General features: G+C 43.0%; 1 protein-coding gene across 2 annotated transcripts in view; it reads left to right on the top strand.

Annotated features, from left to right (window-relative positions):
- BLVRA (biliverdin reductase A) overlaps positions 1–18293 on the top strand; it is a 30969-nt gene extending 12676 nt beyond the window's left edge. Inside the window, exons 1-7 of one of the 2 annotated variants that reach the window (XM_084283249.1) lie at positions 4916–5037; positions 5142–5269; positions 6985–7104; positions 7710–7807; positions 9132–9239; positions 9960–10131; positions 15647–18293. In XM_084283249.1, coding sequence (XP_084139375.1) covers positions 5151–5269; positions 6985–7104; positions 7710–7807; positions 9132–9239; positions 9960–10131; positions 15647–15920 — 891 coding nt within the window. In that variant the 5' untranslated portion in view covers positions 4916–5037; positions 5142–5150 and the 3' untranslated portion in view covers positions 15921–18293. Of the gene's footprint in view, positions 1–4915; positions 5038–5141; positions 5270–6984; positions 7105–7709; positions 7808–9131; positions 9240–9959; positions 10132–15646 lie in introns of those variants that run through there. The other variant, XM_084283248.1, reaches the window with a different exon arrangement.
- The last annotated feature ends 7555 nt before the right edge of the window (positions 18294–25848 follow it).

Raw genomic sequence — 25848 nt, 5'->3', positions numbered from 1 at the left:
ATGGCAAAATGTTTTGATTTCTGATGTGAGTCACTCATTCATACCTGTTGGAACCGCTGAAAGAATGTGTGAGGCTTTACTGAAATACTCGATACGTCACGGTACCTGTCCCCATCCTGTAATGTCTAGGCATGGCATGAAAAATATTTCATAAATATGGAGATAATTCTTAAGTTCTGGCTGTTATCTTGGCTCTGCACTGGCTTTGCATAGCCTTAGTGATGTTGCTCAGCATGGAGGTAAGGTCTCACTTCCCTGAAGCTGACTTCTTTGTGAGTCTTAGCAAGTTGTTTGAGATGTAAGGGCTGAAGTCCTGCTGTGATTGCACAGGAGAGGAATTTGCTCTGTGACTGATCCCTTCGGGCAAACTCCATTGCCTGTTTTGCTCCTGAAAATTCCTATTTTACTGCTAAATTTTCCAAGAATACTTAGGTATAGGGCATATTTTGCTACAGAGCTGTCTAGATCTATCCAACAGAGCAAGCAGCGCAAGCACAGAAAGCTCCACAGAGAGCAGGGTGGTGATGGGCTGACGATTTACGTGTGGCATAAATGAGCCTCTTCAGCTAGATGCTTTTCTTGGCTCAACTTCTGCGTCATGCAGGGCTCCTGAACCTGTCTGGGCCCTTTGTGGGGGCTGGTGGGGCAGCCTGTGACCAGGCCAAGGTGGCTGCTGCTGGGTGGTGAGGGGCATTCTTCAATCACAAGCAGTGAGCATGAAGAACATCCTTTCCTAATCTTCTCACCAGCCCCTTTGCTTTCATACAGCCAGTTAGGAGGGGCAAGGGTGGAGAAAAATGCTTTTAGATGCTGGCTGATATACTGTTATATTGCTTTTTGGACATTTTTTTCCAAGTCTACAGGAGCCAAGGTTCAGCAGCCTAAAAATCTTTTTGTCAGAGCTTTAACTGAGGTCACGGGTTTTAAGAAGGCGTGGAAGGCAGGCACAGCAGTTTGTGACTTGGGTTTCCCCTTTAATCATTTTTGTAATTGAAAGATAACTGTAGCTGTTATCCTAGGATTAATGTTTGAAATAAGGAGTAAATTTTCATTTATTCACCTGGACTCTTAGATAAATATTCTTTATTTTATCTTCTGGTTCCTGACAGTTCCCCAAAACATCTAATTTACCGCCCTCACTGAGCAGTTTCACCATTTGTTGTGCAAGCAAACGGAGGGTAATAAAAAGCAGCAGCAGGGATGCAGACATGGTGATTTTTTCTCAGCTGCATACATAAGCAAAGCTCTGCAATGCACATTTAGGCGCTGTCTCTTCCCGTGTGAATGCTGTATTAACCTGCAAAACCTTGACGAGCCCGTGACCTGTGTGACTGGTTGCTGTGGCAACAGGTTGCATAGTAACAGTTTTTGTTCCTGGGTTGAAATCATTTTCTCTTAAATTTGACTTTTTGGGAGGTCAGAAGTTAGGCAATGGATGAAAGTAGAAAGCCTTTTCAAAGGAGAAGCAGAAAATGTTGATAGTCTGCAAAGCGTTCTTTGTTCGTGGCAGCGACGGAAAATAGCCAGCCCCCCGACCTGCTGCACTTGGGTGAAGCATCTCAGCAGAAAAAACCCCACACAGCAATTCTTGGTAACAAGATGGCTGTAGGAGCTCCAGGGGGATCCATCTGCTGTGCGATTCACACACCCAGTCCTGCTCAGGGCGGTAGGCAAATATTGACAGCTTAAGACTCCAGTAACCTTGAAATTTGTGAACTTGAAATAAGTCCCTGATTAGCTATTCTCCAGCTGGACTGTTTCTAAGCCTCTATTGTCTGGGTCCTGACCTACACTGGAGCCCTTTATGAATCAAAATTTTAAGGAATTACAACCACACGCTTCTGAAGAGCGGTTTTTGTCCTTTTGGTGGATCTGCTTGATGAGATCCTGTGGGAGACTGCCCTGGAGGGCTGCGAGGCCCAGTGTGCTGAGAGCAAAGCCAAGTGTGGCTCAGCACTGGCATGGATCAGCTCCTGACTGACCTCAGACACAAAACCAAAGGGCATGGAGGCAGAAGCTGGGAGGGAGTACCAAGGGGGGACACTGAGACAGTGCCTAGGCTTGCAGGGACAAAGCTGGGAAAGGCCAAGCTCAGCTGGAGCTGAAGCTAGCAAGAGGAAGGGCTTCTATGGGTACATGGGCAACCAAAACAAATGAGGGTCTGCTGCTCCACTGTACCACAGGGAAAGGAAAATTGAAGGTGCTCAGTGCCTTTTTTGCTTTGGCTTTCACTAGTAAGGTCTGTCCTCAAGCCTCCCAGGTTTCTGAGTCTACTAACAGAGCCTGTGGGAATGTAGCGTTACCCACAGCAGAGACAAGCAGGGATGTGGCTCTTCAGGTAATTGGTATGCCTGTCATAAGTACCAGATGTCCCTGGAAGGCCACTTGGCATTCAGGGCAGGTTCCTGATGGCTGGAAAAGGGCAAGTATTGCCCTCGTTTTCAAGGAGGGAAAGGGAGTGTCCTGGGAACTGCAGGCTGGGAAGGCAATGCACCAAATCCACCTGGATTTGCAGAAGGCAAATTGTGCCTGATCAATCCAGTTGCCTCCCATGATGAGAAAGACTGGTGCTGTTGACAAGAAGAAAACAGTGAATGGCTTTAGGCTTGACTAGTGAGGCCTTTGGTGTGTGGTCTCCTGTAGCCTTACTACCCGTTTGGTGATATGTGAACTAAGTGAGGTATAAGATGGCTGGAAAACTGGCTTAAAGATGTATAAGTTCTGAAACAAGGTTCAAGCAGCAGCCATCGAATTTGCACAGTCACTTAGTGGCATCCCACAAGGATTGATATAACAGCCAAAATTGTTAAATGCTGTTACTAACCCCCTGGATGATGGGATGCAGTTCAGCTTCAGCAAATATGTGGAAAAAATAAATAAATAAATGAGGGGAGTGGTCAAAACACCAGAGGGCAGAGCTGCTAGTTAGAGGGGCCTGGGCATGCTGGAGAAAATGGCAAACAGAAACATCATGAAGTTGAGTAAAAGCAAATGCAGGGCTTCTTTGTGTTTGGGCTAGAATAACCCTGTATACCAGTTCAGGATGGGGACTGCGTGGCTGCAGTGCCAGAAAGTGCCTTGCAGATGGTGGTGGGCAAGCTGAGTCTGTCTGTAGTGCAGTGTAGAGGAGCCGGAGCCACGTGTTTCTGGGAGATGAACAGTAAAATGGCAGAAGGCAACACAGGAAACTGTTGAGTAGATATTAGGAAGTTTTTGCTGTGATGGTTGTCAAACACTGCAGGAGGGGCCCTGGGAAGCTGCTGGATTTCAGTCCCTGGGTTTGATCAAAACTCAGCGTGGCCCAGATGCAGCTGGAGGGGTTTGAGTCAGGCGACCTCCAGGGGCTCCTCCTAGCTGAGAACATCCTGCAAGTCGGAGCTGAATGGGTTGAAGATACAAGTGGACATAGTTGAGAAGCCAGTACAGAGTGCTGTGTGTGTGTGTGGAACTGAAAAAGTGTTATGGGGTTTTGCTATCCTGCTGCCCTCCATTTCCCTCTCTCTCAACCCTGTGCATCTCTCTTTCCTCTTGCATTTTATAAATGCAGTCATTTTATATGTCAAATATTTGGTAAAAACATGCCACTCTAATCCTCCTGGAGAGCTCTTCTTTGTATTAAACATGTCATTTGTACACTTCTGGCACGTATAAAGAAAGGAGAGTTCAGCAGTGACAGGAATATATGGAGGCAGAAGCTTAAAGAAAACCACAATCCAGACATGACATGTGATTGGATAGGGGCTTTCTTTGAGTTATTTATTTCTTTTGTACCAGTTGATGTAGGTTCTTCATAGCTGTCAATGTGTAGCAGTGTCTGAACAGTCACTCAGGGCCGTGCTGCTGCACTGTGACCCATCAGACAAGGGGCACAGGGAGGAGCGGAGTTGTCTGTTTAAGTCTCAAAAGGGTTTGAGCAGTGAAACAGCAAAAGGTAACACAGGAAACTGATGAGTAGATTTTAGGAAGAAGTTTTTGCTGTGAGGGAAAGAATTTTGTGCTGGGGCTGTAATATACTAGCTGTTAAACATGAGTCTCAAGACAAGCTTTATGACATGCTGAACCATTAAACCAAGTTTTGATGGGATATGGGTGAACTCAGTGGCCTATTCATCACAGGTAGTGGAAGTGATTGAAAGTGAAGGGGTTGGCAGCAGCACAAAGAACACCGAAAGAGAAGAAACAGAGTATGAAGGGAAGCTGTGGTAGGATGGAGCTAACAAAAAATGCAGAGAAGCTGACTTGGCTTGGTTTTAGACTGTTCTCCTGTAAATCTTAAAATTACTTTGCAAAGCATTGCTAGTCCTTGGGGTGGTGGAGAAGTGCTTATTTGAGGTTTGAAAGATTACACCGGTTGCCTACTGCTTCAACATATCGATGCAAATCAGAAAACAGACAGGAGAGTTTATTACCAGTGGCCTGGCCATGAATGTACTGGCTGGCTCATCCGCCCTGTGATGCAACTGCAGCAGGGTTGTGCATTTGGGAGAGGTAAATCTTTAGAACATGCCTGCTTGTCATTAAAGAGATCATAGAGCTTTCTTCATGCATGGAAATGTCAAGCAAGCATCTTGACCAAATTATCAGATGGTTGGTTCCATCTTGACACTGTATGATGTGCCAGCGGTTACTCTGACGGGGGGGAAAGATGTTTTTTGCTTCCTGTCTTAAAATATTTTGGCTGTGCTGCTGTGCACTGGTAATGGCCCTATGGCAGCCTGGAGCAGGCTGTGTTGCAGACGCTCAGGAAGTCATCAGGCTCTATATAAAACTCTGCTGGGTTTGCAGAACCTTTTGGCTTCTTTCCAGCATGGAAGCTATGTTATAAATAGAAAAATGTCTCACTTTTGAAGTCTGCCTTCCACCCATGGAAAGGAAGGACTTTGTGCCGGGGCTGTGATACACTAGCTGTTAAATACAAGTCTCAGGACCGGTCCTACGACATGCTGAACCACTTGACCACATTTCAATGGGATTTGAGTGAGCTCAGTAACCTATAGCATCACATCTCTTTTAGCTACTTGCTGACATCTGAATAAGGTTTGGCTGTATGAAAGCGGAGTTAAAGGATAATCCATCCTCCCAAGTCCCCTTCCAGCTACTCCTCTCCCTGGTAAAAGACTTTTTTTTTTTTTTTTTGTCAGATTAACAAAATGTTTGGGACTGTGGTGGTTGGAGTTGGAATTGCTGGCTTAGCACGGATCCGAGACTTGATGAATCCGATGCCTTCCAGCCCTTCTGAGCATCTGAAACTCCTTGGATTTGTATCCAGGTTAGAAATTTCCTCTTAGGATGCGTAATATGTATATTGTAATGTTTTCTTCTGGTGCGTGTGCCTTTCCATATGGAGGACTAATTTGATGGAGACAGGGAATGAATAGTGGAAGTTTTCTATTTCTCTTACAGTGAGGGCTGTCTGCAAAGAGAAAGTTTATGCAAATATGTCTGTCATTCTGAGTGGCAGCTAGGAAATGAGTACAGAAAGCTTTGCAAGAGAGAACAAATAGGCTACCTTAGAGAGATACCTTGCAGAAATGACTCTGAAATAAAAACTGAGACCTTCTTGCTGCAGCATCTATGTGATAAAAAGAAGTGCAGTTCTGTCTGGCTGAAATTTTCTGTAGGTTCAGGATGTACAGACTTAAAATATTCAAACTGGTGTCTGTATGCAGCTATAGAAATGTTTAAAAAACATAAGAAAGTTTACGAAGTTTGAAAATGTTTTAAAAATAAAAAGTTTCGTAAAAAATATTTATTACAAAGTTCCTCACGCTGCAACTTCATTTTTTTATTTTTTTTATTTTTTTAAAAAAGATACTGTAACTGTATAAGTCTTTAAAGAAAACACTGTAATTTAGTATTTACAGTAAGGTTGCCTGTCAGAGAGCAATGTTGTTTTTTTTTGTTTTTTTTCTTGATAGCTTGGAGCAATAGAAATTTAATGGGACTGTTATGCATATATCTCCCTCTGAGGTATTTCTGCCAGATCATCTGCACCATAACACCAAAGCATAAAGGTTTTAAATAGTTAAGTGGTACATGTATAGATCTTAGACTGTGTGTGTATTTTTTCCAGCTATATTTAAATCATGCAGTCAGAGTTGTTTGAGACTGAAAGAACCCATTAGGTCATCCAATTTATCTCCCTGCCAGATACTCCCTTGGTTCCCTGATGCCTGTGCTAGTGCTACAGCCAGCCTTGAACAACATTGAAGATAGGGTTTCCACTACTTCTGTTGAGAAACAGTGCTGTCAAAATACACAGTTCACAGGCAGCTTGCGTGGATATACTGCCTTGCTCTTTGCATTCCAATCAAATGCAAACATCGCCTGTCTTACTTCTCAAGTCCTGCTTGTGGCATGCCCTCATCCCCTCTGTCATAACACTATCAAGCTGTCTGCTCCGGTCTTTGTTAATGCAAAGGGCAGGTGTGTGTTTCATTTTCAGGTGGAGATGCGCCCAGGGTGTTGGCCAAGAGAACCTTCCCTTTAGCACTGGCACGATGTGTGTGTTGCAGATCATGAGCCATCACAGCCAAGCATCTGCTTTGTCACTCTGCTGCTTCTCTGTGCTGGTTGTCATTGCATGTGGCACTGCCAACTCAGGTGCTTTTGTCCTTGTTGTGCAACTCGCTGGGGAGAAGTTCTCCTACAGGTGCACTGTCCTCTTTCAAGTTACTGTTTTAAAAACTGCTCTTTTATTACAATGCTTCTAAAAAAACCACTTTGCTCTTCAACAACTGGATGGTTTCTGTTCTGATGCTGCCACCTACACCCTGACCCATCTGTTTGTTCTTTTGTGCGCTCCACTTCTGACTGTAAGTGCTTTGCTCTTTCTGGATCACAAGCTTCCTTTGTTCTGCTTTGGTTTAGCTCAGTAGGACAGAGGTCCATGGCAACAATTTCCAAGTGCTGCTTCACAACATGCAGTTGGGAAGAATGGACTGAAATAGTTATGCTCTGGTTTTATTTATGCTAAATGCACAGGAGAAGTTTTGGCAGTATTAATGAAGCCAAGCAGATTAGCCTGGAAGATGCTCTGAGAAGCAGGGAGATCCACGCAGCCTTCATCAGTACAGAAAACAGAAGCCACGAAGAAACCATCAGGTATTTTGAGTTGCTTTTCCTGCTGCTTTCCCTTGTCCCCACCTTCCACGTTAACTTAGAAGCATAAAGGAGCTGTGTAATGCTGTTGCAGGAAAGGATGTGAATACCTGAGGAGAGACTGGCGGACTAGAAGCCTGAAGTAAATGATGGTGACTTCCCTAGAGTAACACATAAGCCCTGGAATAGAGTCAGATTTAAGATGCATTAGTTTCCCATGTAATTCCAGTCACATTCCTATGGGCTTGTGTTTGATGCATAAGTAGCTTAAACAAGATTCACAGCCTTTCCTCACAGATTAGGTAGTGGAAGGGCACTCCAATAGCCCCTCCAGGCACTCAAATGTCTGGGAGTTTAAGTTGCAGTGCTTAATGCTTCAGCATTTTAGCAATTTGCTGTAGGTGAGTGAGGGAATTCTGTGGAAAAAGCAGAACTGAGCTCCAACTCTCCTGGTGTTTAAGCCACCACACCATCCTTACCAGGAGAGTTGTGATTTATTTCTGTCACTGTGTGTTGTGCCGACTGTGGGAATGAGAAGCAGCTAGCACAGTGGAGAGAAATGACTATGATAGTGTACTTTTTAAAGACTGATCTTGTATCCCTTTCAGAATGTTTTTAGAAGCTGGGAAACACGTCCTCGTTGAGTACCCCATGGCTTTGTCTGCAAAGGCGGCCCATGAACTCTGGGAGATGGCTGAGCAGAAAGGTAATGGCATTTGATCCCAAGGCTGTAAACAGCATTACCTGCAGGGTAGCACCAAAGGCATCAAACCCAAAGGCAGGACTTTCCAGTCTACTATTACTCATGATATGCAAAGGAGTATGCCTATCTCAGAGATGTGTCAATCTAGGATTTAAGGCGTGTGCCAATGGGGAAATAAATACAGAAATGTCAAGGCTAGGAGTAAAGTATGTCTACCCTCACTGAGGGTCTCAGCTTCTGGCACTAATAATGTTGTTAAAGAAAAGTTCTGTTACAGTGATAGTAAAGCATCTAATGAACGTAGCCATTGAACTCGGCACCTCCCTGTCCTTTCTCTCCCTGTAAATAAAGCTAGAAACAGCTCCCCTATCTTCTAGTGTTTGTGACATGCTGGTTGCACACAGATGCTTATGTTATTGTGGCCCAGCAAGGCATCCCTGTTTGAAAGAAAGCTTGTCCCCAAGCAAGATCTTTTTAATTGTGGAGAGCATATGGTCCCATCTCTGCAGTATCAGGGATGAGAAGCTGGCAGTTTGGCTGAGGCCAGTAAGTGGGGATGTATGGGACTGCAAGAAAATGAACAGTGCTGGACAGGAGCAGAGTGCAAATCATTTGGACAAGCTGCACTATTTATACCACTGCTTCTTAAAAATTTCCTTTGTGACTTTTGTCCTAAAACACCGGAGGTATAGGATTTCTGCTTTGCTCTTTCCCTGGACCAACACCACTTACTGCCTTGTTGCCAGCCAAATGGCTTTCCATTGAGCAGAATTTATGCCTCTTCTCTTGAAGCAGAAGCAGCAACTGTCAGCAACCTAAATTGACTCTTCTGGAAACCTTCCAGAAAAATACAGAGTGAATGAGGACCAGATTCAATGCATATTGGATATCCTTTATTCCAGCGTAGCCCAATTAATTGCAATGGAGGAGGTGTTCCTTAGCATATTGTTACAATCTGGATCTAAGTATTGTGCTATGGATTTTTTTTTCATCTTTTTTCCTACTACTCTGGGAAGAAAAATGCAGAATAGGGAGGCATGAGGGGAAAGAGGCCAAGAATTCATTCATCTTTTACTTTGAATACTAATGTTTCAGCTTTAGTTGGGTATATGGTTTCATTTCAGTGAAAACCATGAACTCATGCCTTAGCACAGAGACTGCGTTTGCTTTTCCTGCTAACATCATTTTGCCAGCCATATATGTGAGCATTTTTAAGTGAACTCACACTGGTGGATGGTGAAGCTTTTGCTGCTTAGATGCGCCTTTGATTCACACAGAAAGCTCTTATTTAATCTGACCTGATTTTTTCCTTTTTTTTTAATGGTAGATAAAGTTCTTCATGTGGAGCACATTGAACTTCTGACTGAAGAGTACAAGCAGCTGAAAAAGGAAGTGGCTGGGAAAGACCTAGTGAAAGGAACCTTGCATTTCACAGGTCAGTAGCTGAGGAGACTGAGGTTCAACGACACTTGTCTGCTTGCTCCGTGGGGATGCCAGCCCTTCCAGGCTTTTTGCAGACCTTTTAGATAACAGTCCATCTATAAACTGACTAGACGCATAAGTATTGGTTCTGTATGTTGCCATGAAATTACGGAACTGTCTGGAAAACACCTTTGCCTTAACAAGTGTTGTCAATGAGCTGTATGCAAACCTATCTGCTATGACAGGTGAAGAAAACATGCCTGTACCTTGTATGGTGGAGGGAGTATTTCTAAATCTCTCCTGTGCTTTGGTGGTGGTGACCAGTTCCTTCATTCTAATACCCATATGAGCTCTGAGGAAGTGTCCCAATTTCCAGTGGGGATGTTTAGTCTTTCACAATCATGTTTTGCCGCAGAAGAAATGGGAGAGGTTTTTGAGCATTTTTTTTCTCCCTACTCTGTTGCCTTGTGAATCCACAGACACCCTCCTGCCCTCAGTATGTCCTGAGGAGCTTGTTGTATATGTTCTTTGTGCAGCCGTCTGTGTCATAGCTTGCCAATAGGACCCATTTCAAGGTTGACCGTGTTTGTTGACTGCCTGCTCAGTCCATCCACTGATGGCCTTCCTACACCCTGGTCTCTAAACCTGCAACACAGTAGTTTCTTCAGCCTTTCCTATGCAGAGTGCATTATTCTTTTCCATTTCTTAAGCCTTTCTATTGCTGTTGTAACAGGTAGTGTCCTTGATGAAAAGAAAGCAGGATTCCCAGCTTTCAGTGGAATTGCCCGATTGACTTGGCTGATTGACCTCTTTGGAGACCTCACTGTTACTTCTGCCACCAGAGAAGAGCAGAAGGACAAGAATTATTCCAGAATGACCGTTCATTTTCAGACAGCAAACAAGAAGTGAGTAATGACCATGGCAGCAGGTGAGCCAGCCTGTTCAGGTGTCATCTGCAGGAGTTCGGCATCATTTTTTCCTCTTGTGGAAGTAAAGTAGGTTAATACTAGCATGAGGTTATACACAAGACATGAAAGTGTTTCCTTTAGGTAGAAAAGTGTTTCCTCATGGTAGAAAAGAGCCACCTCCAAACAGTGTCTGTGGAAGAGCACAAGAAGGTTTTAAAGGTTCTTTCCTGATGTCTGAATGTAGGAATGTGCCCATAATATATTTCACCAGAAAAGGTGTTCAGAGGCAGGATGTTTTTTGTTTTACATCAGACATCCTTGTTGTATGTTGAAAGCTAACCCTTCTTGAAAGGTTGAAAGCGTATGACTGAACATACAGTGCACTAGTCATAATACTTATAGCACTATAATGCTTACGCTGTTATGTAGCACTAGCTGAAAGTTAAGAGAATATGACACATTTGGGGCAGAACTGTAATGAACTACAGAAAGTCTAGAATATGTTTGCTCTTGACTAATGCCTAATCTGTAGTCCTGAAGATTCCTTGATTTTTCCTGAGCAGGGCATCACTCTGTTTCCCATATCTTTTGTTGCACTAGTCTGTCAGACTGTGAGACCAAGAATCCAGCAGCCAGAATTACTTGTAATTTTGTCTAGCTGTTGCAATATGACTTTCTTAAAGAAAACTCTTTTGATTATACATTTTTAAACAATGAGTTAGATCTCCTCTTTATTATATGGTAACATAGCCCTGCTATAAAGTATACTTTTAAATATTTTATGAGTGTGAAATAAGTTGTCAGTATTCCATTCTGTGTTTTGAGTACCCAACCTGATCCACAGTATGGTGTTGTATTTGATGGAAACTGTCCATTTTGATAATTGTGGGCCATCCTCATGGAGGTCATCTCCTTTCAGGTAAGTGGAAGTTGAAGTAGGTTGAAGAATGATACAGCTGCAACATGAGAATTGTCTGACATTAAAAAGTATAGCGAAGCTTTTCCATACATTGTGCTCTGCCCTTATAAACATATGAGAAGACTAGGGAGTGCAGGGATGACCCCATGGGAAAATATTGTCCTTTCTCTGTTCATAATAAACTACCCCTTTTTTGTTGCACATATGTAGAACCAAACACAAATGCAACAAATACTAACAAAAAAGATGAATGCTGACTTCTACAAGAATTTTAGATAAGTTTTTTGTTATGAAAAAATAATGAGCTGAAGAACTAGATATTTGGGGAGGGAAAAATCAGGGCTCATTTGGACTCTTTGTTTCACTGCAGGTCTGAGCTCCTGCAAAGCCTTCTTCAGTTTATTATGGGATTAGCATCTTGTCTTAGCGATCTTTATTTCTCTTAGATAAAAACAAACAAACAAACGAAACAACAACAACAACAAAACATTTCCAGTTCCTCTTAAATGTAGTTATGAGAGGACAGAACTCCATATACCAGCCCTGTTTACCCGCTTAGCAATCTGCCAGTAACAGGAGTAGCTGTAAAGCTCTGTATAGAGTGAGATTTTGAACTAATTCCAGCAGGTGGAACTAGTGTGTGGCTTAAACATTTCTCTGGCTGGCCTGGCTCCTAGGTAGTCCTCAGCTGCCATGTCGATATTTGCTGGGCACAGAACCGTTTTTGGATTTTTCCTGCTCTACACAGCTAACAGCTACCTGCTTTTCTTAGCCCACTGCCACCTATGCATGTGGGCCAAGAAGTGTTTTGCCACCTTTAGTGTTTTAATGACCTCCGGGACAGTCAGTTTTATGCCTCTGGGATAATTTACGCTGGCTGGAAAGTTACATAGCGTTCCTGTGTGCTGTTCGGCCACTAGGCCATATTTCCTGCTGACCTTCCCCCATTGACGTCAGTGGAGTTAGAGCAGTAGGGAATTTGGCCCACTCTCCATCAAGTGAAGTCATAGCCCAGCAGTAATGATGGCACTGTCAGAGCTCTCGTGTGCTCAAGTTGTATTTTGCTAAGGGATGGGAATGGTCTGCACCTTTCCTTAGTGCTAGCCCACCCATTTTTTGATAGTCATGAATGCACTAACCTTGAGAAATCAGGTTAATTCAGCCTACTTTCTGCCTTGGAAAATCCAGCAGGTGCAGAGCGTGACAGCCTGCATTCTGCTTGTTAAGCAGGGATTTGTGCAAAGGCTACGGTCTGACCCTGCTGCAGAGCCTGCACTGGCTGCTGATCTGTCTCAGGGTGGATTTCGGAGGTGTGTGTTAATTTCCAGAGCCCAGCTATCTGAGAGATGACCTCTGCCTCTGTTGTGTTTCCAAGGCAGTTGAGCAGACAGCCTCTCTGTGATAAAATGTTGAGCAATCCAGGAAAAGACAAACCTCTGCTGACAGCACGGCTGCAGTTCTTGTCCTGGTATTACAGAGCCTGGATTCAGTAAATGTCAAAAATGGATTTTTTAGTGCAAGCTGGAGAGATAATGATCTGGGCAACGTCTGTTCTGATGTTAGCTAGGGCTAGGGTCTAGTTCTCATCCGAGATAAAGCAGCCCTTTTTGATTGCTTGGTAAAGAAAAATTACTGGTATTTCCAAAGATGTTTAAAAGAAATGGAAGACATTTTCTGAATACATATTTTGACAGTAACCATTTGAAATTATGTTTGTACTGAGATTGAAGCTTACAAAGTCTAATAAAATAATTTCAAGCTGAACATCCAAAAAAAAAACCACCATGTAAAACATGCTTTCTGCAGCAATTGCTGCATGAAATATTAAGCTGAGGGGACCCAGAATGCTTTCAAGCATGAAACCAGCTTAATTCTTCTGCAGGTACAAAGAGCGTTTTCTTCATTTTAGTTTATTCAGTTAGCACAGTCCAACTGGTAAGGCTAATTGACATTTGAGGAAACGGGGAGTCAGAGAAGCAGAAATTCACCTATTTCAACCTGTGAATAAAATGTAGCTGTGAGAGCTCTACAGGTCTAAAATCTGGTAAGACAAAATAACTGTGAAATGCCAGTGTGGTTTCTTTGCCGCAGATAGTGCTTCCTTTGTGAAGTCAGCACAAAAAGTGGTTTGTTAGTGTTTGGTTAAAATCTCTTTTTCTTTCTTAACTGCCCAACAAATTCAGTTGCGGCTTTATTTAGCTACCAAAAATGCTGGGTTTGTCATTTCCAAATAAAGCTTCTAGATAACTAATTACATCCATGACCAGATAGCGCTGTGATACAAATCTTTAATGAAAATGGATAAATTACCTATTAAAAAGCAGCAACCCTATTAAAAAATGATTTTCTGATAAGGAATGCAAGCCTGTTCCTTAAGCAGTGTTATTGCTTAAATAATATGCAGAGTTGCAGCATATGTGTCTTCATAGTAAAAATAAAAAAAATAAAAATAAAAAAAATAAAAAAAAAGGAGGGGGAAGACTAATTTTTTAAGTTTTTAGCTCAGAATTAACACGTTTTGGTTACCAATCGAGTAGAATCAACCTCTCTTTGGGAAAATAACTAAAAGTCCAATCACGGAAGAAGATGAATCTATTAGTAAAATCAGCATTTCCTGCTCACAACTCCAAGGCAGTCATTTCGGTCACTTTGCTTAAATTCCGTCTGGTCTGTGTGATTGTGCTTCTGCTTCACTGCCTCCCTGGTCATTGACGTGCATCTGCTCTAGATCACCCCAGGGAGCTGGCCTCATCTTTACATTGCCTGTTGTGGGTCATATCATGGGCTCCCCTCTGTTACATGGTGGAGGTCTCTGCCTATACCTGCCTGATGGTTTCTACACACCAGCCTACCTGAGACAAAGCAGTGGCCTGAACCCCCTGTGGCTGTTTTGGTAGCATGAGGACATAAAAATGGCTGCGTTGCATCAGAGCAAAACCAGCTGGCTTGGTGGCCTTCCTCTGGCCATGATCAACAGCAGACACCTCAGGGAAGGAGAATGAGAACACGGAAAGCACCGAGTGGTACAGCCCTCAAGCACCCTTATGGCCTGCAGCGACAAGTAGCCTTAGGACTTCCTGAAACACAAGGAGCCTGTGGGGATTTTTTTTTTTCCAAGCTGTGATTTGAGTCCTTTTTTTTCCCTTCTCTACAGTAGTTTAGCTCTGTTCATTCAGGTTCTTCTGGCCAGGTTTAATTGTAGGGGGTGTGCATGGCACTAAGGGTGAGCAAAGAATAATTGATATAAAGATACGAATATAGAAACTGGCTCCTAAAGCATAAAAGATGAGAGGTACAAAATCATTAAGCTGAGTGCTCTGAGGAATGCATTCAGGGTAGACTGACAAGGACTTTCTTTCTTGATCTAATGACATTGAAGATTTAATGGGCATTGCTTGGAGACAGAATTTATTCTTCCACGCTATTGATGCCCTCATAATTTGTGAATGGCAGACTAAAGTGGGCCATAAAGGATTGTGGATAGGCCGTCAATAACTGAGTGAGAAAAATAGTGTGCATCTTCTAAACACAGGCAGTAGTGGGTGCTGGTGAATGAGCTGCAGAAAGGTAATGGCACGGCATAGGCAGTTGAAAAAAGAGCAGGAAGGGGGATTATCTGTGGCTTTTGCTGAGGATCGTTCCTCAAACCTCCTGCAAGCATTTGTTGTGTGGGGCCAGGGAATCTGATAAGACCCCTCAGCAACACAGCACTTGCCATGGCTTCTCTTTCCTCAGCCAGCCTGGCAAATTGGGGAGGAACATGTGGGGATCCGCGAGCTGTGCCAGGCAGCAGCACCACTGCTTGGCTGGGCGACCGTGGCTGTCGTGTGGCATAAAACAGTACGGTGCTCTGGTTAAGAAAGACTTGTCTGAGAGTCTATGTAGCTTGAACAGGCAAAACTGACATCATTTGGCATAATCTTCAGGATCGACTCAGTGCTTACTGGTGTATTTGAAAAGTTCAAAGAGATTACGGACGCTAGTGTCTGCAGGAGTGAACTTGCTGACCGTCCAGCTCATCCTAAAGGGGTGGAGTTCTCCAGGCAAACACTTGTCCCGGGCAACTTCCCTTAAGGAGAACTTCCCTTAAGGTGCTTGCACAGCAGCACCTGGATCATCATTATGTGTGTGTGAGTGATGAAAGTGTGTTCTTGCTATAGGAATGACTAGACATTGAGGGCCTTGTAAGTTTAGCTATGGTTAAGTCATGCACAAAATATTTGGATGTTTAACTGCACTTTTCAGCCAAGTCCACAAATGAATGAATGAATTAAAATTCCCTATTCCCCATGAGATGGCTAGAGTGCTGGCTACATCTTGTGCATAGGGGAAACAGAGCTGGAGAGAGCTTAAGTGGTGTGCTGAAAGCCATGGCATTAAGAAGTGGCAGAGTCAGGACTGTTACCTGGAGTTCAGTTCCATAACCACAAGACATGTTGGTAAGAACGTGTTAATTTGAACATGCAATGTCTGAAATTTAAAATTTTATTAGGCATTTTTTGTAAATACTGATAAACAGGCTTATAGTAGAACTGTTGATTCATTTTTTTTTTTTCATAAGTACTCTTTTCTTTCTCTGATTCTCCACACTAGACCTCTGACTTGGATTGAAGAAAGAGGACCAGGGATGAGACGTGAAAAGAAAATCAACTTCTGTTTCACCAGTGGTTGCTTGGAGAACTTCCCTCAAGCCCCAAGGTCTGCTGTGGGTCTTTTCATGCAGGATCAGAACCTCTTTGCCAAAAAACTGCTGGGCCAGGTATCCAAGGAGGAGCTGGCTGCCGAGAAATGGCGAATTTTGCGGTGTCTTGACCTTGCTGAGACAATCCAGCAGCACTGTGAACAGCCAGAGAAAATCTGTTCTTAAGGTCACTCCTACAGAAGGAGGAATGGGGCAGACGGGAAAGCTTTAGGTCTAGAGCTCAGTGTTGCCATCAAGCAGTTGCTGTTTCTGTTTCATTACATTCTCTTTGACTAGATGTGACTCCTAGGCTCTCCATGTGGCCTGGAAAGCCTGGGCCATACCCTGTGCCTTCTGGCGTTAGCTGGAACAAAATGTTACCCTGCCCCAATGCACTTCTGTCCTTACAGGCAAGTAGGAACCTAGCAGCAACAAGCTTTCTCGTGGTTGCTCCCAATCAATTCAGTTGGAAATGTCCCTGAGAGCAGATCTTGGAGGACTGCAAATACTTGATATGATTTTCCTTCCTGTGGATGTTTTCTCCTCTATTTAGGTATGTCTGAAAATGAGGGACATATAACATTGCCTAGAATGAAGTTTTAGATGAGTTTTCCACCTCTTTACTTGAACTTGTGCCACCACACTCCTGACCTTTTCTTCCAGATGCCCTGAACTGTTTTGTGTTTTTGCCCTAGTTGGTAGTTGTACCTGTTTGTTTGTTTGTTTCCACATTGGGAATCATCTACCTTCAAATACAGTCTACACTGGTGTCAAACCAGCGTAGAGTAAGTAAGTCTCTTAACAGATGCCATGTTGAGTTCGCTCACTTAATTTCTCTGGTGCCCTGTGCCAACACAGAAGTCTTTTTCCAGCAGAGATTGGAACAGTACACTAAAAATGCATCACCTGCCTACCTTCTCCAGTATTTTGTCACAAGTCACAATGGATCTATTTTTTATTTTTTTTTGGTACTGGAAACAGCATGTCGTTGTCCTTCAATTGTGTGTGTCTAATTCAGCATATGAATGAATCTCACCTAAAAATAATACACATCCTGGTATTAAGAAAAAATAACTAATGTGCTCCTGGAAATAGTAAAATTCATTAAAAATAGTGATAAAATTAGAATAGAACTGTAGAAAATGGAGCAATTTGCAAATATAGCCATGCAATTATGGAGTATCATACCTGCGGGGATGGGTGTTTAGCATTTTGCAGTAGTCCCAGGGTCACATATGAAGACACTATCACTTTCCTAAAGAAAAACTTTAAGGAGAAGTCTAAGCAGTGCACAAAGCTATTAACGATTTCTGTTTGCCTTTTACTTTCTAATTACAGCATCTGCCTATGCTCTATTAATATAGCAGCAAACTTTGGTCCGCACAGTTGTTCTTTCAAACACACAGTCATCACGTCTTTACTACATTATCACTTCAGCAATTTTTAATGAGGGAGCGTATGTGTTATGAATGTATACATAATTAGAACCACTCCGTACTAATGGAAAAAGGTCTTCCTTTATTTCAGTCATGTTCATTCAGAAATTGGATATAGTTCAGCTAGAGTTTGAAACAAGGAAGGGAAGACTGCAATTTTTTCCTAATGAGATTTTTAGGAGCAGTTAGAGCTTGATATGTGAATGAATTTTGCGTACGAGATTTGTTTAAATCTATCTGTTAAAATCACTGAACAGCCTCTTACTGACTCCAGTGGATTTGAAATCCCTGTGGGTCGCCAGCAGATCTGCAGCAGGCAGACCGTGTGCTTGTTCACCCAAATGGACACACCTTCCTCAGCATTCACAGCGACTTCTTTACCGGCGTAATTAATGGACATTGCCTGGGCAGACCTGATGCTGTATGAGTGTGAAGGATTTTATCCTGACGGCATTAATGGTAAACTACAGAAAGTCCATATTGGATCAAAGTGACATTAAAATCTGCTGTGTATGTGTATCTGCTGTGTGTGGCAGCACAAGAGATTTCCTGTGTCTTGACGAGCTCCTTGGCTGTGAATGTGGGGTCAATACCACTTGCCAATTCACAACGGGTAGTCGGGGAGGGATGGCAAAGGGAAGGGAGACTTCGCGCTCCCCATCTGTAAGCATGAAAACGGGCCCCCAAGGCTCCCTGGGCCCACTCTGCAGTTACTGGCGAGGGCTGTAGAGAGCTGTATTCCTCCAAGGAACAAAGAATAAATTCATGGGAGTTCTGTAGAGCAGCAGCGTAACCGTGCAGTGAATCATCCTCTGGAAGAAGCCTGTTCCAGTAGCGAGCACCTGGGGAAATTAGCTGTTTAATTTGAGCTAGTGGAGGCAGGTTCTGGGTATCTGTGCTCTCCTCCATCCCCACCGTTCCTCCCAGTGAACCGGCTTGCCTTGCTGTCTGCTCTGCTCCTGGGAGCCTGGAGTGTTAAATTGCTTTTTCTTCGGCACTGTGAATTTGCTGATGTACCACCATGGTTTGTATACAAGAGCTACTGGATGTCAAGCTGCAAACGTATATAGTGTTTAACCAGATGTCAAATGCACCAATAAAAGGATTGGAGCTCTTAATCGTTCCTTTTAGTTCCCGTTGTCCTTCATTAGCATTTCCCATTGTCACACTGCTGAAAATGTCTCTGCCTGAACCCGTTCTTTTCCTTCCTTTCACTCCTCAAGCCCTGTGAAGTCCTGCCAGCGACTTACCACGCTGTGATCCTCTTCTAAAACCCCCAGCTGTCTCCCTCTCCTGTTTCAAAGTTTTGAATACAAGCATCCTGGGGTTGGTGACCTTAGCTCAACTTGTGATCCCTCCCACAAAATTGCTGCCCGTCCAGTCCTGGTCTGACTCCTGCCCATAAGGGCAGGAAAATTTAAATCCCAGCTGGATACTTGCAGCTTCCTATTCAAAAATTGGTGCAGTCGAGTGACCTTTTGGAGTTTCACAAGTGCAATCTGAAATGGGTTTTGAAACGGTTTCCTTGTGGTTCGGTAAATAGCTTGATAGTAGTAGAAATGCTATCAGAAGAGTTTCTCAGTTTCTCAGTCTGAACCCAGCCAGTTTATACAAGTATGGAAAGGTAAGTATGAGGTGTGCCATGGGAAGGTTGGTATATCACATTCACTGTATCTGGCTTCCTGCTGTTTCTGTTGGAAATGTCTCTGATCCTGCAGCATGCTCTAGGAACTCTGCTCAAGCACACTTTGTTAACTCTGCTTGATGTTACGGAGTTGTTACAGAAAGTGCCTTTTTGCAAGATGCTTCCTACGTGAAGGAGGAAGCGTGCGTTAAGGCCAGAGCTTGCCACTGGCAGATGAGAGATGTGGAGTCGCTAACGTCAACAGCTGTGGCCTGAACAACATGTTAGCTGAAACGCAGAAGAGATGGCTTGATCCAAATGGGCTTTCAGACAGCTAAGGCAAATGGGAAATTTTCAATGAGCAAATAAGCTATTTATTATATGAGGTCTTACAAAGCTGCACAGGAAGCTCTGGTCAAGAGAGAAAGAAAGTGGGTGTGATTTTTGGATCAAGTGTTTATGAGAGAATGTGGACTGGGGGCAGGGTCTGGGGTCCCTGTGATTGCCAAGGTCTGTCTGCAGCAGTATAGCTGCATGGGAGGTCGGATGGGGGGAGGCAAAGAGGGTCGGGGGGCACCACAGGGCTGCTTGAGCTGGCATCAGCCGTGGGGAGGATGTTGGCAGGAGCCCCAGAGCAGATCAGTAGACAAGGAAGGGGGAAGGCAAGGGGTGGCAGCTGTGCAGAACAGAGCTACATTTAAAACGGTTAAAATCATCCTAGTATGTCAAAACTGGCTGTTTTAAAGCAGGTAGTATGTATGGCATCTGCCTAAAACTGCAGTGCTGAGTTACAGAAAGCATTTTGGGGGTTGCAGGCCCTTCAGCAGTCTGCATAAGGGTCAGGGTTGCAGAGACTGAACTGTACAGATGCTTTCCGCTCTCACTCAATATGTTTGATCCCTTCAGATTGGCAGCATGGTCTTGGGCCCCCTCACAGTTTGCTGGTGAGCAACCCACCAAAAGCAGTCCTACTCAGGAGCCTGGCTCTGTCACAGTGTCTGCAGTAGGACTCCCAGAGCTGTGTGCTAACGGGCTTCATGCAGTGCATTCACTGCTCCTCAAGGTACTTGGTATGTTCTGTGCAATAGGAGTAACGTGTAACACCAGGAATCTAAGCATCTCCAGCAAAATAATTCCAGGCTTTTGACAAAGAAAGTGAGATATTTGGTTAGCTTTAAGGGCTTTAAACTGCTATCTGTAGAAGCTTGATTAAATGATGTTACAGGACTCTATTGAGAGACCCATTTGTATTTTTGTTCACAGAGGGGATGCAGCACAGGTGTTACAATTAGTGCAAATGTGAGCTCTAACTCAGAGGAACCAACCCTTGTGGTGGGAAGACAGGAGGTGTCCCTGCACAGAATCCCTCAGCCAGCTCTAGGTGAGCTACTTCACGTACTACAAAGGGCTGGCCTGTGGTGTAATTTCATCTGAACAGATGTGTGCTGCTTCTCAGTGATGTGAGGCCATGCAGACCTACCCATGGGTCAGCCTAAAGTGCCTGGCTGGCTCCTGGCCTGCCACCCGAACCTGCCAGTATCAATAGTATCTTTCTCCCATTTACATTTACCGGTTGGGCAGCAAAGGGGGCCAAAACACAGCTTCCAAACAGTGGCTTTTGCTTTCCTGCCGGTTCAAGCTGGTTACAATCAATAGCTTTTTTCTCACCCTTGGCCACCCTGGAGCATAAGGCTCAGGAGGCATGGGGCTGTTGCTTGTGAAGCTGTGGGAACCCTGCCTGTGTGACAGCTAGCAGAGCTCCATGCTTGGTGCTTGTCTTCCACGTTTGGACAGCAAGCACACCTTACTGGGGTCCAGCCATGTGCAGATAAATGAGGAAGGAAACTTCAAAACAGTAATTGAAGTCCAAAATACCAACATCAAGAGCTTCAAATAACAGCTTACAGATACACCTGCTAGCTCTTTCAATTAAATGTATCTTGGTCTAATGAAAATACTTTATTTAGTACTGGTTACTGCCTCAAAAAACTTCTCTAAAACTTCATACTCGGGGCATCCTAGATCACGTTTAGCAGGAGCTGACTTTGATTTTGTCAGTGCTGCCAATGTCGCAGTCTGCCTACTGAGATTACTGTCTGCCATACGTGGTGTGTCATGCCATCCTGCCTGCTGCCCAGTGAGTCACTGCTTTCCCTGATAAAGGTTACCTTACAAAGAGCGCAGTAACTTGTCTCTAAAAGAGCCAGATTGCCTGCGTGTAATGAACAAATAATTCACTGAATTAGGGCTTTCTGGTGCTTAGTGCGTAGGTGTTACTCAAGCAACAGATAAGTAAAATTAATTCTAAAATGTTAGGTTAAGCATTAGCAGGAAGTTGAGAAAAGCACAACAGATCTCATTGTCAGGAATAATGCTCCTTTGTGAGTAATCTATCACTTGGGACATCTAAAAGTCCAGAAGCAAATAAATATACTAGAGAGAGTTCCGTATTAGTGGGAAGCAGTGGGTGAACTATTGTGTTGTTTTTTTTTCTCTAATTCAGAGTCTCTGTCCGGGATTTAGGAAGCAGCACACCAACAGTGTTTGGTTTTACATTTCGCTTTGCACGTCACCTTGATGAGTTCTCTGAGAGAAAGCCGGGGACTGTGAAAGCAGCTAACCCGTTTGTCTTTTGTGATGGCTGGCGGTGTCTGTCTGTAGTTGCTTGCTCAAGGAATGTGTTTGGTGCAAGAATTTATCACTGATGGCCTAGGCTGGGTAGGCAGCAATATCCTTCTGCACAGTTCCTAAGGGGATGCTTGCATCTCTCTCTCTATCCCCTTCTGTCCTCCTGACCAAATTGCACCTGTATTATTCTTTTTGATCTAACACCAATGACTCCTTTGCCTTTTCAAAAATATACCATTGTGCTATAAGCTGAGGTGTCTCCTATGTTCTGGTCCTCGATATTAACAGTACTTGTAGATAACATGAATATGCAAAGTTTCAGTAACATTTTAAATGAATGAGGATGCATTTTCTTCTTCTTTTTCCTTTTTTTTTTTTTTTTTTAATTTAAAAAGACTTTTCTTTCTAGTACTGGTGCAAACTACATATTTATTATAGAAAAGGTCTACATTCTGACATTTTCCTGTTATTGACTGTACCTGCATTTCAACATAGCATTTTTGCATATGAGGAATGTTTAAATACCTACGTTTCATTCACGTAGACAGTGTGAATGTTTAGACTTTTCCTTTCACTCTGATGAACTCTGTTTGCATCCAGATTTTGAACATTAAGGCATCTTCTTCAGGACCTGTTAAGATTTGAGTAACAAATGCCTTATCACTGTCTTTACCTTATTTTGTCCTATGGTAGAAACCCAACAGACCCAAGCCATCTATGTCACTGTTTCTGTGCTCTATGCGCTGAGCTTCTCTGTTAGTCTAGATGCAGGGAATTTGGGCAGGATGCATTTATATGTAGTTTTTCATGTGTATCTTCCTTCTTGCTGGGTATGTTTTTTTTGCTTTGCACAGTGCAACCCCCCTCTGCTGCAAACCTGCTGTGTAAATACATTTGCTTCCCTTGTAATGCCATGTCCTGCTGTTGTACCTTCACCTCTGTATGCTCATGAGATCATTGCTCATACCTGTTTTGGTACAGATACCCATTTTATTACATCATTGTGCTCCAGCGCGCTTCCATATGCAGTTACAGTGTAAGTTTTTCTATGTTAAATTATCGGGTGTTAGAGCTTTCTCTACTTTTGCTTTTGAGCTTGATTTCATTAGGAGCTCATCTTTCAGCCTGTCATCCTAGCCTGTCAAGGCACAGTCACCTTACTGTCAGCTGTAGCCAGGCTACACACTCATGAATCATTTTGGAATGTCCTTGATTTCACTTATCTGAGCTTCTCTGATGTAAAAGTGTTTTTCGCAGGAAGATAACGAGTTTTTGTGTAGCTCAGGCAGTACACATAGATGTGTTTTTTTTTTTTTTCTATCCTGTACCAGTGAACTTTCCACAAGAGGCATATGCTCTTCAAACATCCCTACCTTTTTTCTCTGGTGCATTGCATTATGGCTACAGGGCTACAACTGCAGACAGCCCTGAGATGGTCAGGTCTGTTGAGCCCTTCTGTGCGGTCTGTTCTCTGCAGTCCTTCCAGGGTCAGAAACCATTGAAGGCAGCACGTTTCTTCCAATGCTTCACATGGAAAGCCTTTTCTTACTATCTTCTGACATCACGGCTTTTTTATCCAAAAATCTGGCCAGTAGCTAGAGGGATGGAGTCTAGTGTGGAGAGAGGAGCCCATAGACCAAGCTGTGACTCTTGGTTGACACTTTACAAGCACTACCACATCAGGCAAGAATGAAAGAGGAAAAAGGAAAAAATTCATTAGGGGACATTGATTTTTTTTGGTGGCCAATAACTCTGACAACATAGATAACATTTTTTTTTTTTTTTTTTTCTGGTGCTTGTGTATGAAATGACTTAAGTGCAGTTAAAACTGTAATTTTCTGATGCAAATAATTTCAAGGACCCAAACCCCACTAAGTGCACCTCTCTGTAGGTGATGCATTGGTTTCTCATGGGTGAAAAACCGCTAACAGGTTTTCTTCTTGTGGAGGCACCTTTTCTGGTGCTGAAGAAGAGCCGGTGGCAGGAGGGCTTTTAAAATAAAATGAGAGAGAGGAGGACAAGCAAGTTTCATGAGCTCAAGTTTCTCTTGCAGGCAAGCCTGCTTTTCTTTGCTGGTGGGTCATCATCTCTTGGGAGCTGGAAAGCAGGGGGAATGCTGGAAACCCAGCCAGAAGCAGTGAGCAGAGTTTCACCAGGACATCATGTCCTCTTTTTGTGCATGCTAGGTTCCTACCAGGAAGTTTCAAGTCGTAATGGCTTGTCTTCTGGGTTTGGAAAGCCTGGAGTGGAGAATTAAGATATTTCCATGTGGTTTGCTCTGGGCTCAGGATGGGATTGGGCTGATCACTGTCACTTTGACTTCTGCCTCTCACCATTTAAACAGCAGGGTTTGTACCTTCTCTTTTTAACTGTTTTACTAAAGTCATCTTCTGAGGGAAGAAGCAGTGCCTTTCATGGCTACGTGAATTTTGATGGCCATGCTGCTCTATCAGAGGCATGATGTCTAACTATGACATTGTGTAAGCATCTGATTTCTGCAATTAAAATTTAAACTAGAGCTTGATCTCTAGCATCAAGAATACTCCAGAGTATAAGCCTGACTATTTTCTTACTCCACCATGTGTAGACCTATTTATTCTCTTCAAGTGCATTTTATACAGATTCAAATTGCCAGCCCTGGTACAAAGCGGTGAACATTTGGTATGGAGGGTGAGGAGTTATTGTAGCAGAGGCATATGGGGAAAAGATAAAACAGGGAAAGCTAAATCATTGTAATAATGTATAATGAATATTTTAGCTTTATGCTTAGTAACATCAGTAAAATACACTGCAAGGTTGATGTAACCTCTGCACATGTAGCTGAAAAGATTTCTTGTGCATTGATATTCATTTTGCAACAGCTTATAATAAGATGTCACTCACAATGCTGTGGTCACTGAATACATTAAAGATTGTTTATTAGGCAGAAAACTGCAGTAAATCATAGTCAGGTAGTTATTACTGGCAGTGTAATGTCTCGTTATCAATGCAGCTCTGATCTTTTGGAAATTCAGGACATAAACTAAGATATGCCAACATCTCAGATTATCCTGCTGATTCTTACCACATTAAATAATCACGATTTAATCTGCCTGTCTGCTTTTAGCCATTCATGTCAGGGAACAAGATTGTTTTAAGTGATGTCTTGCAGCTATTTTCTTTTTGACTGATCATTTCATTCAGGCTGAAGCAAACAGTCTTCATAACTTAAGTCTTGTGTAGATTGAGATTTGTGCAAAAGAGTACAAAGGGCAACCCCATTGAAATGTGCCACGTCTTTGAACAAAGCGCAAGGCAACAGTGAGCCTGTTGAACTGTTTGGCAATTGGTACTTGTCCACCTGAATTCCATGTAGGACACTCTTGGAGGAACTACACCAGTGACCCATCAAAGGCCGAGGGAAAAGAGAAGCTGGAGGGACACCTGTTGACTGAAGATGCAATAAAATTTCTCCTGTCAGCATGGAGGAGGGGAGTTACTGGAGGAAGGTGTTCAGTGGATGTGTGCACATGCAGAAATAGAACCAAATTGTTCATCTTGCTGCTGCAGAGAGCCCAGCAAATAAATGCCAACCAAGTGGGAGCCTGGAGCAGAGCTGCCAGAAGAATAATTCCATTTAGTGGCACCCGAATTTACTTCTATCCAGACTGGGAGAAAGCAGAATTTCTGGACAATGTTTTGTGGATGCAAACAGTGAGTTTGAATAGTGATTGAGATCTGTAAAATGAAAAGTAATATTCGTGCTTTACCTCATTCACAACAGCTTGTTTTATTTCTTTTTGTCAGATCATTCCCAGTCAGGTAAAGCACAAATTTCACAGACCAGTGTTTTTGTCATTCAAAGCAAACTTCTTTGTAAGAAAATATTCTGCTTTAATGAAACAGCAAGTAAGAAACAGCTCCATTTGGAAGATTGATAAATGCTTTCCCGGGATTGAGCCCCACCACATGAGATTTCTTTTTTACAAGCCAGCCCAATGTTTGTATTTCAGGGATTGTAGACAAAAATAGTCACAAGTTAAATCAGATTTTATTAAAAACAAAACAAACATAAAAAACAAATGTAGTTAAAATTGCACTTCAAATACAAATTTAATGCCTATAGCTACTATATTAAAATAATGTGCTGAAAACAATCAATAAAGCAATGCATTTTTTCCACATAAGTGTAAGATGAAATTGCTGAAACTGTGGGAATCTCTTCATGGAATGATTGGGGCCAGAGTTTGCTGATTTGATAAAACAGCTTTTTATAGCCCTAACTTCTCAAAGATTGCTTTGTTCATGATACTGTATTTATTTCAGTGTAGTTTGCTCCAAAGAGTAATTAAATAATAATAAACAAAATGCCTGAAAATTTAAAAAGCAGGAATACCTGCTCAATTCTTTGACCATGTGCTTACAAACTAGGTATGAGGCATCATCT

This window comes from Netta rufina (genome assembly GCF_964035555.1).
Source record: "Netta rufina genome assembly, chromosome: 2".
Lineage (NCBI taxonomy): Eukaryota > Metazoa > Chordata > Aves > Anseriformes > Anatidae > Netta > Netta rufina.
The sequence above is the reverse complement of the archived record's forward strand: the minus strand, read 5'-3'. Positions and strand labels throughout refer to the sequence as shown.